Here is a 13,351-nt window from a genome sequence, read left to right as displayed (position 1 = left end):
GTGTACCGATGATGAAAATTACAGGCCTCTATCATCTTTTTAAGTGGGAGAACATGCACAATTGGTTGCTGACTAAAAACTTTTTTTGCCCCACTATATACATGTTAGATATATCTTACTTGTACCAGTTTGGAAACCTTTTCGCATTTGAACTGCCTTAATTCTTCATGGTCCTACCATTAGACCATGCAACATCTTTCCAGTTTCAGTTTCTTGTTATTAGTTGACAGGACTGGTACCCAGTTAGGTCTTTTGGATGCTGTCACTCAGCAGCTTCAAGGCTCACTTAGGTGTGTGATCAGAGATGATCTTGTGCGGACCCTGGATTTTATCAAGCGGTGATTTGAGTTACTGTTGCTTTCCTGTCATTTCAAGCAAGAGTGGCCAATATCCTCTGATCTCTGGCATAAACAAGGCAGACCTGGCACTGATAGTATATTTTCTCTTTTTCACATAATTCTCTGTAGACCTCGAAGATGGTTGTTTGTGAAAATCCCAATAGATCACAAGTTTCTGAAATACTTTGACTATGTCCAGCACCATCAGGCCACTGCACATTAAAAGTCACTTAAATCAACTTTCTTTCTTTGTTCTTCAGCAAGGCATCCAATCCATGACTATTCGTGTAAAGACACTGGGTGCCTTACCATATGATTGGCTTATTGGTTATTTGTGATAATTAGAAGTTGAATAGGTATATACAATAGATTGACCAGTGTGTAAATATTAAGTGTGTGTGTTTGTAAAGCACCTAGTTAACAGGTGACACAGGACCTTGAATATATAGCTATTTTGCATTTACTTGATTAAGTATGTTCAGATTTTGTGATAACTACAAACCCTGTCAGTCATCTTAAAATTTGATTTCCTTTTGAAAGGACTTTAACTTCTTCACTTGAACTTTGTGAATATTTTATGTAATTCATGTGAAATTCTACTCTGTAAAATATGTTGAAAAAGAAAAATGTGGAAATGCCCCTTGCTTTATTTCCATGCGTGTTGAGTTAAAAACAAAGATAATGCGTTCATCAAGTAGGATTTGTTCACTTAATGGGAGATTCCAATGAGACTTCAATCAACTTTGCAGCTTCTAGTTCTCTAATTCGAATTTCCTATGAAGGGGGCCTAAGGGGCATTTGAAAAATGACAAAAACTTCCATTATAAGGCCAAATAGGTTGCAGTTCTATACCTTGGGGGTACTGAGTGTTACCTCATTCTCGCTAGCCATACTCCCATTCATCAAGGGCCGCTGCGCATGATGCCACCCTCCTCATCAGGACAAATTAGTGGTTCTGTATCTGAATCAATAACACATTTGACACAGTCTCCTGTGTCTCAGATTGAGTGACTACCTTTCCTGATTTCCAGTAGTTCACTGATGACTCCTGAGACATGCTGCCCAATAAACCAGGGGTCTCAGACTCAATTTACCTGGGTGCTGGAGGCAGCGTCTGGGTGACGCTGGGCCCATCAGGTTATCCACAAGAAAAGCTTTTGTAAAAAAATTCCAATCTTCTCAAATCTCTCTTATTTTTTAACAAAAAATAAGATGAAATTAAAAATTAATAAGAAAATCAATCAATCAGTAATAATAATAATAATAAAAATAATAATGATGTAGTGTTTCACTGTGAAAAAATGGCGGAGGTGTGGAGGAATTTAATATTTTAATGAAGAAACACCAACAAACAACTCTAAACTACAACATCCAGGATCGCCTATATATACCCAGCTTAACCACGCCCCCCAGCCCTTAGTCCTGTGGGTGAGAGGCCGCAGCCTTTAGTGTCTGCCACAATAATAATAATACATTTCTCTAGTCAGTGGCTATATGTGGTTTCTTCAGTCTTCTATTTCTACTGTGATATTAGATTCAAATGTCTGTATTAACAGTTCTCCGTGTGTTTAGCCAGCACACGGAGAACATAATTTCGGCTTCCTTCTTGTAACCACAGCACGGCGGTCCGCGGATAAAATCCCAGTAGCAGTCTCCTTTGTTTTTACGGTCGATGTTCATGTCTTTCATGATGACATGAACACCATGGCATTTGTAAATTTGTAAATAGAAATATATGTAATGCTCATTGTGTGAGGCGATGTAAATAAAAAACAATGACCCACATATTATGGTGCAGCCCTATAATTAGTCTGGGTTACTGGGGACTGTTATCGCTGATGGACAAGGGCCGCTATGTGACTGCAGACTACATTAGGGTGCATTGAGTTCTTTTTATCCCGCTGTGTACGCATCACTTTGATTTATTTTGTCAGAGAGACCACATATTAGCTGAGTGCCATTTACGTTTGTTTATATATATATATATATATACACACACGTATAATGTCCCGCTGGGTAGCAACTTAAAGTGTTGTGAATGCAGCATACAGGGACGAAAGTCCGGCTATGCCAAATATAAATGAGGCAGCCGGCCAGGCACAGAAGAAAGCACTTCATGGCAATGCTGCTCTAACTTTCACTCGTTGAGGAATGTTTCTCTGCTTGCATCAAGCCTGATGTCCCGTCCCCTTGAGCCATATACCCCACTGTGATTGGTAGGTTCATTCAGCTCTGCACACAACACTGTAAAGTGCCATACATACACACACTTGCGGGCCACACTAACATTAAAACTTCATATCAAGGCAGGGGCCACAAACTATCATCCTGTGGCCCAATTGCGGCCCGTTTGCCGCGAGTTTGGAACCCCTGCCATAAACAATAATAAAAACCTTGGAGGATATTTTCCCCTGTGGTTGAAGAGCAGGAATGGAGCAGGCACAATTGGGCTTGTTCCTTATATGGGTCAGTGGCTATTCAAATCTGCACTTATGATCATTACAACAACAGTATCTGGCTAAGTGGTTGCATACAAGGAGATCGGTCAAAGGAACACATTATCAAAATTATATTTAAAGCTGTTTTCATACCTCCAGAGAAGAAGAAAGGGCTTCAACAGCAGCTGGGGGACAGGAGCCAAGACCTGAAATAATCTGCAACAAAAGAAAAAGTTTTATTTCTTGCTTCATTTATATTTATGAAGTATATGCAATGATGTATGACTAAGGTTTGCAGTAATTAATTTACATTATCAAGAGGCTTTTTCAGCTGCTGTTAGCTGCGAGGTTATTAAATTGTTTGGGAGCACTTCTGATTCTAAGCGTGAAAAAGGCACAGTAACCTTTTCTAAGCATAGTGGACCATGAAGGGGAATCAAAGCAAAAGCTCATGGATCATGGATCAAGATCATGGATCAGCAACCGGCAGTTCCGGCAACACATGCGGCTCTTCGATACGTCTGATGCAGCTCCCTGCGGCTTTTGAAAATAATTGAGTATTTAATTAAGAAGCATTTTATTTTTGTTTGTTCATTTTTAGAATGTGATTTTAAATTCAATTATGGCGATCTTGTAACATATAAATAAAATATATTTAAATATTTTTGTCACTCTTAACCTTCTCCAGGCAGATGTTGCAGATTTGCGACAGCCAAATATCAGATTTTTCCTGCAACTACAACTTAATTTGAGCCTGAGAGGGTTAATAAACAACTCCACGTGCCAGTAAAAGGATGACAGCACATAAGAGAAGATGGCATTTTTGATTTGCTGCCAGTAGATAATTTAAGTTTGTCTTTTTTTCATTGAGAAGGAATCAAATAGACATTGACTATTTTTCTTAAACGTAACCGTCAACCAAACGCCTTTTTTTTTAAGTTCAAAATGTTTTGTTGCATGCAGAAACGTAATTTTGTTTTCTCTGCAGTTGTTCACAAAATGCAGTACATTTTGTTTAAACATTCAAAGTGTTTATAGTCACATCTACTTCTTCTTCGTCTTTCGGCTTTTCCCTTTAGGGGTCGCCACAGCGAATCAACTTTCTCCATCTAACCCTATTTTCTGTATCCTCCTCTCACACCAACTACCTTCATATAATCTCTCACTACATCCATAAATCTTCTCCTTGGTCTTCCTCGAGACCTCTTGCCTGGCAGTTCAAATTCCAGCATCCGTCTACCAATATATTTTCTATCCCTCCTTTGAACATGACCGAACCATCTCAGTCTGAAAGTGTTTATAGTCACATGCAGTGTAGAATTGTGTTTCCCTGTACAGTGAAATTCCAACTTTGCAGTCCGCAGTGCATTTGGATGCATAGCATAAAGGCGAAAAAATATATATAACTTTATATATCATGTTAATTCATTTTAAATTTCAAATGGGTTGTGTGGTTCCCAGTGTCCTCTTTACTGTTGGGAAACAGGTCCAAACGGCTCTTTGAGTGATAAAGATTGCCAAACCCTGAGCTAAATCATTGTCAAGAAAACTAAATGATAATTAAAAAATTGTCCAAAAAAAAAAAAGAAAAAATAAGAAAAGCTCGTTACATTGTCAGAAAATCAACCTGTTTGTAAAAATGTTGATATGAGAATTGACTTTTAATACAAAAAAAAACAAAGAAAAAAAACTCAAAAAGGACATAATTGAATGAATATGACTAAACATGTAGCTGCAAAATGAGATCACTTTATGGCAAATCGATGAAAAATAAATAAAAAAGTATAAATAACTTCTTCTGCTTATCCTGCACTCAGGGTCACAGGGGATGCTGGAGCCTATCCAAGCTGTCATCGGAGGAGGGGAACACCCTGGACTGGTCGCCAGTCACTCAATCATTAATTCAGGGCAATTTTCCCAATTTTTTTTCCAATTAAACTGCATGTTTTTGGACTGCGGGAGGAAGCCGGAGAACCCAGAGGAAACCCACACAAGCATGGGGAGAACATGCAAACTCCTAATTTGGTTCAGATTTAAATTTTTCGATGGTAAGACCTGCTGATTCTGATTTGGGATCCTTTACGTTGTCTTTCTTTCCAACGAACAGAGCTTTACTGACAGAGCATAGCATAGTCTAGACAGTTTTATATTGAGAATTGTTCTTTTGCAGCTTCAGCCTGTTCAGGAGAATTAAGAAAAAAGGTTTACTATTTATGTGGTTGGTGGCAGAGTCAACCATAAAAAATTAAACATGGATGTGGTAGCTCATACTGCATACATAATTTTTCCACTCAGTGCCATATGACTTGACACATTGCTTGTCATATGCATGTGTATACTTTTTAGAATCTAGAGTATGACCCCTTCCACACATCTAGAACCATTTTACTATCTCAGATGGTGGTTTATTTTGCTATCGGTAACAGAGTTCTCTCATCATCATCCAACCTGTCTAGAATTAGCGATGACCCCTGTTTTCACACAAGAAAAAGTCTTCAGCTGTGAAATTAAATATTTATTGCTTGGGTCAAAGTTTTTTTTGTCTTTCATTATTTCAATGCCATCAATCAATGGATCAATCAGTCTGCTAAGACCAGTGGACATGCAACCATGATGGGTAGGCTGTGAGACAAAATCACATCACCCACTGCTACCTTCAACACTCCAGAATTTCAATCAACTGCTGTCCCGCATGTGTGGATGTGTGACAAATAGGTAACGTTTGAGGTGAAAAACATGGTGACAAAATTGTGTTTCAATTTGATTTTTTTTTCCTTTCTAAAATAAAAAAAACAATAGACCCAATTCAGACCCGTGTGCATTCTTTTATAAGATTTATATTTTAATGGGATTAGAGTGGATATTTAAATTAGTGGTAATTTCACTCCTTGAAGAAAAGGCCAACCTTTCCCTTAAATTATAAAACATTTGAGATAATGCATCCAAAAAGTTTTTTAAAGCCTTACTTAAGATGATTCTGACAGGATTGGACTTCCTCTCCTTGACGTTCCTTTTCTTTCCTTTCTTGGCTTATAACAGCAAAACAAAGTCTATTACTTATATGATAACAAAAGTTATAGGTTCTCTGAATCCAACACAAAAACTTGTTGAATGCTCCAGGTTACTGGGCAGAGTATATGGGCCTTACAAGTTCCTGTTAAGGTTGTTTGCTTCACTCATACAAAATTTCGAATACTATAACAAAAATTTGTAATTATTTTAAATCAATTTTTGTACAATAATTGAAAATTATATATGACATTAACCACAGTACCAACATGTTGCTAAAATATTGGTTGGACCCAATGACACTCTTATCAATGCTCCATAAACCATCGCAAACTCAATTTGTTAATTATTAATTGAAATGTTATATTAATGTGGAGACTTGAGTATATCTATGAGCTACCGCATTATGATGGAAACATTGTAAACTTGTAATTAGATCCTAGAACTATTCTGTGGGCATCAGATCTAAAGAAAAAAGGTAAATATTCAAGACACCTGCTGGCAAACCCTCCTGCTGATCAACAGAGGCAGACTGTACATTTCACAGGGTTGCACCTAGTGAGAGGGCGTAGCTTGTATCCAGTCAACTGACTGGAGATCAGACCTATCTGTCAGCACCTCTGTAATTAAGGTGGCATCAAACATCGAAACAGCAAGTTGAGAAATTATAAATAACCTGCTAATTGTATAAAACAATGGACTTGTCACTGCAACGCCTTCTGTTGTAGCAAATCAAGCTGGGTTATGGCACCTATTCGGTTTATCACTTCAGATGGACCTTAAAAGTTGTAAGGGTAAGGGAGATTTTCATTATAAAATTCAGACAAAACTGAAGATATTGTACATGGTCTTAAATGAATCTGCGGAATGTTGTCATTTTACATTACCTTTTAGTGTTTCCCCTGCTGTACCACCAACCTCTGGATTATATTTGATCGGGAACATTCCAGGGATTTTAACAAATAAAATCAAATGTGATCATTTGTTTCATTCATGCTGGATAAAGGTTGTTTGGAATGGCCTTGCAGCCATGCCCAATTCTTTCCTTTTTCAGGACACGTAATTATGTTCATGCAAATAGTATGGCAAAGACTGTCATTTTGAATTTACATCTGCTACTTTTGCAATGTTTGATTTTATTTTTTATGAATATTGTTGTCTGCATGCTGCTATTTTGCTCTGTTCTACTAAGCCTTCATTGAGTGCTGTTTTACTAAAATCTTTATCATGTGTGACGTAAAACTCCTTGGTTGTGAAAACTTAAATTGGGACAAAACAGCCTAAGTCTAAAGTATAACATTTGATAGGAAATATTTTGAATTAAAGACAAAGTAGTAGGGGCTTTTTGCTATGTTTTGTAACATAACAAAAACAACAATAAAGATAATCATTTTAAAGCACTGTTTGCCAGAGTACTGTACAAATGAGAAGAAGTGAGAGGGACACAATGGAGAAAAAAAAACATTCATTCATGTCTGTTCCACCTATGACCAGGTTAACAGTAAGTTTTGTCAAAAGTGTTTTTTTTTTTCAAAAGTATTTTTCAGCACCTTTTTCATTATAAATGCTGGGACTAAGACACTAGGGGAGACTAGACAGCAGCTGTCAAGCTGGGGGGATGATACCAACTTGTCCATGCCATGAGGAATGATGCCTGGAGTGAAGTCCATGTAAAGTATATCTTTTCACTAGAAACGTGGAGAAATTGGGTTTTGGGCCTCTGAGACTCCATTTCTGGAGATTAGTGTGCTCATTATTGTTCTGGGATAGCCCAAGGTTTAGCCTAGTTAGAGATGGTTTGATCACAAAGTTAACAGAAAATAATTGCCATCATTTGCCACGAGAAGATTTTGACCAGAATTAACCATGACCTGGATAAATGAGAACTTCCATAGACACATGACAGAAAATAGTATAAGGGTTGAACATTTCTTTTGGCCTCACATAATAAGCTGGAACCAGAAATTCTACAAAGGCTCAGAAGCAGGTCCAGAGAGCGAATGTGTTTTTGGAGACAGCAGTTCACCAGCAGAAGCGTCTCTTTATTGACTCCCTATAAAATCTATGACAGAAATGTTAAATCTTTACCCTCGCATACAAAGATATATGCATGCTAGAGATTTATTTTGCAGATGATACAGATCTTTAGCTACATTCACAGTAAGGAGGATTAATGGAGATCAGTAAGGAGATCAATGGAATAAATAAACCAATGAAAAATGTTGGTGCTAATATGTGGCCTGTTTTTTAGTATTTACAATGACACATTGACAAGTCAGTCTTCTAGCTAAAAAAACAAATAAGATCTAGCTAAAAAAACAAATAAGATAAACATATTTGCTTCAACGCAATTTAAAGATGCAGGCTTGACTACTGTAACAGTCTTCATGCCTTTTTATGTTGTTTATATACACCGACGGGTTTACCCTCTATTTATTCTTTTTGCCTAAGTCAATGAAATCAAAGTCAAGACTTTATCAATTCATTGAGATTCCTCCTCTGGGTTTCAAGAACAAGACAAAAGATACTGGAGGAGCATTTAATATTCTATGCATCTGGAAATACATCAGAGAAAGCTTGAGGTTTACTGAAAATCCTATTCAGCTTTCTGCCCTCTGTTTCAGCTGCCTTTTACGAAATCAAATGTTGGTTTATTTTTTTTCACATTTCAATGTGACTCCAAAAGTTATTCTTACTTTCACAATTTGACATTTTCATTTTATGAAATTACATCTTGTGTTTCCAATTACTCATTCCCACAATGCATTATATCCTTTTTTGGCAAAGTAGTCTTAATTCCTTTATTATTGAGGATTGTCACACAAACAAATTGCATTGGTTTAACGTGAGAGGTCTGGATAGCTTGGGAACATCCCATGACGCATGAGCTTCTTTCCCTTTCCATCTGCAGATACCTGCAGATAGCTAATTAATTCATGCTATTGCATTTTCTCTCCTGAAATTTTCTGTGTTCTCCTCCTCTCCTGCTGTCAGTTTCAGCAGGCATTTCTGCCTCCACCACTACTATGATTATCATTATCACTGTAATTACAACAGTAAAGCTCATCGCTATACGTTCCCTTCATTTACCCCCAACTTTCTGCCATTCCCTTTCACCCTTCAAGACTCAAGACTTTTAATGGTGTTTAATTGTATGTTGATGAGAGCTCCTGGCCTGGAGAGTGCAAAAATAATGCACAAGAGTATAAATAATCCATCAAACCTGTCAAGGCAATCAACGTCACACATCAATTGTGAGGTTTTGTTTTTTCTATTTATGTTGTATTATGGATTATGTAAATAGTTTTTTGTTGGGTTGAGCGAGACCTGGCACCTATGTGTACTAAAATAGCTACTCTCATAATTCTGTGCAACTTAAATCATAATGACTTGTCCAGCAGCTAGGGCAGTGATGCTGGCAACATCGGAAGCATCACCATGTTTACGAGACAAAAAAAAAATGCAGTGGGAGGAAGAAGGTATCTTACAGCACATAAAGTGCATATACATGCTTGATAAGCAGAGACAAAATAAAATCTACTAGAATTGCATTACAGCTCACACTCTTTTTTTTGGCTTTCATCTTGACATTGAAGCACATAGACAACACTTGTTATAACATTATTTCACAGGCAATGATTTGCAGCCAGTATCAGTGACACAGTGGAACATGCTGTGTGCATGGGAGTTTGCAGGCTTGCTATCATCCCTCCCCCAAGCTTCCTGTTGCATAAGGCTCCTCTCCCACCTCAGATGTGCAGCAGATTTTTGCCACCTCCAAGCTCAACTTTTCTTTTTGACTTCCTTTTCGCTTGTATCCTCTTACCTTAGCAACAGCCTGGTGCAGGCGGTACAAAGAGTTGACCACAGAAATGTTTCTCCGCTGGCCTTCAGTTAATGGACCAATCACCTGGCTGGCATCACCCTGAGTACACAGCTACACAGAGAGATTTTTGGGTGACTTAAATTATAGCAGCAGTTAAAGCTGTGTCGCACATTAATGAATGTAGTAATTGTGTTGATTTTGGAATTTCTCACCTTTGTGGTTGCTTTAAACATTTGTCTAATTTCAGTATGCACTAAAACACATGGTTGCATGTGTGTTTTCAAGTCCTGTATATATTTCCATCTCTCTTCTTGCCTGAGTAGGAGCAAGGGCCCTACAACCTCATAACTAATAACAACCCTTTCTGCCAAGAGCCAAAAATCCTTTCCTGTACCCTTGCATTTCATATAGCTTTCTCTGGTATTGCTGTTTCTTAACTGAATATGCCAAATACAAAAAGCTCTTGGAGTGGAATTCTGGCATGTGGTTAACATGTGTGGTGAACTTTAGCATAAGCTCTTTGGGATAAATTATTATTGGAACATCTGTGGATCAATACAGATTGCTTCATAAGGCTGTCATTTATTAAATGTACCGGTAATAAAATTAAACAATTCCATGTTAATAATGTTCTATATGTTGTATTATACTATAGATTTACCTCTAAAAAGGTTAAAATCTAAGTACTAATTTGAAACAGTTTTAAGTAATTCGTATGTGGTCTTAAATTGTTGTATCGGTTATCTATAAAATTTGAATTACAACCAGTCTTATCGGAACTTAGTGTAAGCAAAAACCTTGATATTTACAGCAGCATGTTCTAGCAGCATAAAACTGATCTAAATTTGATACTTTAATCTGCATTAGCAAATCGATATTGTTCATTCGTGTGCCGTGGCTCGGAGTTAAGGTAGCCTGGTGTTGTTGAGCAAGAGACTAAACCCCTAACTACTCCCCTGGTGCTGCTCCTTAGCTGCCTTCTGCTCATGGTTCATCCATGATGGGTTGAATGCAGTGGTCAAATTTTGCAAATTTAGGTTGTGCTCTATGAATAATGGAATGTGACAAAAAAGGTTTTTCTTCTTCTTCTGAACAAATTGGCCATGACCCAAAAGGGTTAATTAAAAGTTTCCTTGTAGGCATTTGAACTTATACAATAAGCTGCAAATAAACACTGATGCAAATGGATGAGATGTACTTACTAGCTGTTCAGACTTGACGCAGTAGAGCTGGACAGTCTTTGCAGCATTTCTGGCAACGGCCAGAGAGAGATCTGAATCAACTGATGCAACGTTCAACTCACTGTAAACAAACCAAAGCAAAGATGAACAATATTGACTTCATGTAACATTCAAACCTTTAAAAAGTGCTTTATGTATGTCATAAACAGCATTTTATACTGGATTAAGTACATTTTTAAGTCAAGTTGTTCACAGATGACCATGTGACCCAGTTTACATTTGATTGTTTCATGCTTTTAAAAGGTTTGTACTTTCCAGTGCAAACATTGATATCCCATTGTTGCAATCGCTACACATATGTCTTATATCAGCTGATCAAAACAACTAAGATAAAAAGCACATAGCAAAGCAAACTTGTTATTGAAATTTCTATTTCTGTGTTTCCGCTTTGATTTGTTGTTTTATTTTGTTTCTTAAGTGGGGAAGAAGCCGCCACTGACAGCTGGAATATCAAAAATATTACTGAAATTTGAAGCTGCTTTTAGTCCATTTAAACATGGTTGCTCAATAATAGGTTCAAAACAGTTCCTTATTTCTACCAACCTAGCGATTGTAGCTATAGTGACAGCATAAGAGCATTGACAACTGTGTCTCTCACCAGAATGTTTGAGGTCTGGCTTATTAGAATCAAAATCAAAATCCAACCTCGTTGGGTTACATGTGCTCAACACTATCAAATTCATATCACCTTGGACACACTCTAATGCAAAATAAAGCTTTTGATTTGCATCAAAAGCAGGATGAGGAGAGCCTGGAGACGTGAACTGCAGAGAAGAGGGAGGAAAGGTAGTAGGAGCAAAAACGGATCTTGGTGAGGATGAGAAGGCTAGAGGAAGCAAAGGTAAGGAAGTGGGAGAAGGCAGTAGAGAGATGGGTTGAGAGAGAAGTGTCTTGACTGACTTGAGACAGAGCAATGGGGAGGATTTACACGATCAGAACTCTGTTTTCAGGGTTGAAGGTGTTGCAGAGGAATGCACAGACAGGAGACAGAGCTACTGGTGGAGGACTTTTCATTGGCAATGACAAAGCTGGAAAGGAAAAGAAACACGGCTATTATAAAGTAAGAGCGTGTGGAGGGAAGATGCAGGTTGTACTCCGGGAAAACATGTTGAAGCAAAATGACATTACAGAATGTTGCATAAGAAGTCATGTTAAAGTCATGTGGGTAGAAACAAGTTTCAAATTAGTGGCCACAGACTTTCAGCTGTCACTCAGGAAACATCTTGAAGAGCAGGGGGTGGGCAATTATTTTGGCTGGCGGGCCACATTTCTTATTTAATTTTTATGTGCAGGTCAACTATTTACATTTTACATTTTTTGGCATTATATTTCAACTTTAAAATCATTAATGATCATATAAATGTATTTATATGATTTTGTATGTAATCATCCATACAAAATTAAACAAAAAAGGGAAAAAAGGGGGTTCGAAATTCAATATTGGCTTATAATACTTATCAAAATACTCAAAGAAATACTTTGGCAGGGCCGGATAAAAAGCAAAATGGGCTGGATGTGGCCCACGGGTCGTATAATGCCAAGGTCTTCTGAAGACTATAGCAATCAAGTATTATGAACAGAAATATTGTCAAATTTAGTGATATTGGCCTAATATCGAGACAAATACTATTATTTGTTTTTATTGTTTGTTTTTATGCATTTCTGCAGTTTGAGTGCACATGTCCCTGTGCTGCTTCCAGACTGGGTCATAGGAAAGTACCTCTGCCTGTGAAAGTTTCAGTAATTATGTTGCTTCACCCACTATACTCACAGGCTATTATCATCCCTTGCATGTTGCTGCATTTATCCACAAAAGTGTTTTTGTTGCTGTATGCAAGAAGAAAAGCCCAAGATTCAAATGATAAAAGCCTGGATGATTGGGGAAATCAAACTATCTACGTCTGAAATTATTCATAAATGTTTTGTGTAGAAATACACGAACACATGTAACAGACATTGCACCAATAAGGGCAATGTCAAACCTTTACATTTAGATGCCTGCCATGTCTGAAATACAAGTTAGCACCAATTGACTCTCTATAATTTGAAAATACAGTGATATGAGCTTATCTTTGACGTAACTCAGAGCTGGCAAGATATTTGACATTGTGGCTAATTAAATCTGAATTAGTGCCAAGACCACCTGCCAATTTGCTATTAAGTTTCGACACATTTATGCACTGATGATGCAACATCAAGAGCATCTTGCTCCAGGTCACCTTCCCATGGTTAACTAGCCATTTTACACCCACTCCTTATTTCAGGAGTTGATAGTTCTGTTTATTACAAATACACAAAAAACCAATACACCTCTAAATGGGTCACATAGTACTGGATTTCACTATTGTCAAGTAGATATCTAAATTAATATTTAATGCCTGTACTGTAAACACATTGTTCTACTTCTAATTTAAAAAGGTCCAATGTCAGAAGCATTGATAAAAGATTTTATAAATTCATATGAGTGTGCATTGTAAGGTGATGGACTCTAGTGTGTAC

At 37.4% G+C, this 13,351-nt stretch overlaps 1 protein-coding gene across 1 annotated transcript in view; it reads right to left on the bottom strand.

Annotated features, from left to right (window-relative positions):
* Positions 1-13,351, bottom strand: part of cog5 (component of oligomeric golgi complex 5) — an 85,327-nt gene that overhangs the window by 8,434 nt on the left and 63,542 nt on the right. The window contains 3 exon segments of the mRNA XM_086146705.1: positions 2,930-2,992; positions 9,612-9,722; positions 10,814-10,909. Coding sequence (XP_086002831.1) covers positions 2,930-2,992; positions 9,612-9,722; positions 10,814-10,909 — 270 coding nt within the window.

This window comes from Fistularia commersonii, chromosome 5 (assembly GCF_037954325.1).
Source record: "Fistularia commersonii isolate RoL2024-O1a breed Wild chromosome 5, RoL_Fcom_v1.0, whole genome shotgun sequence".
Taxonomy (NCBI): domain Eukaryota; kingdom Metazoa; phylum Chordata; class Actinopteri; order Syngnathiformes; family Fistulariidae; genus Fistularia; species Fistularia commersonii.
Note: the sequence above shows the minus strand (reverse complement) of the source record. Positions and strands in the feature narration are given on the sequence as shown.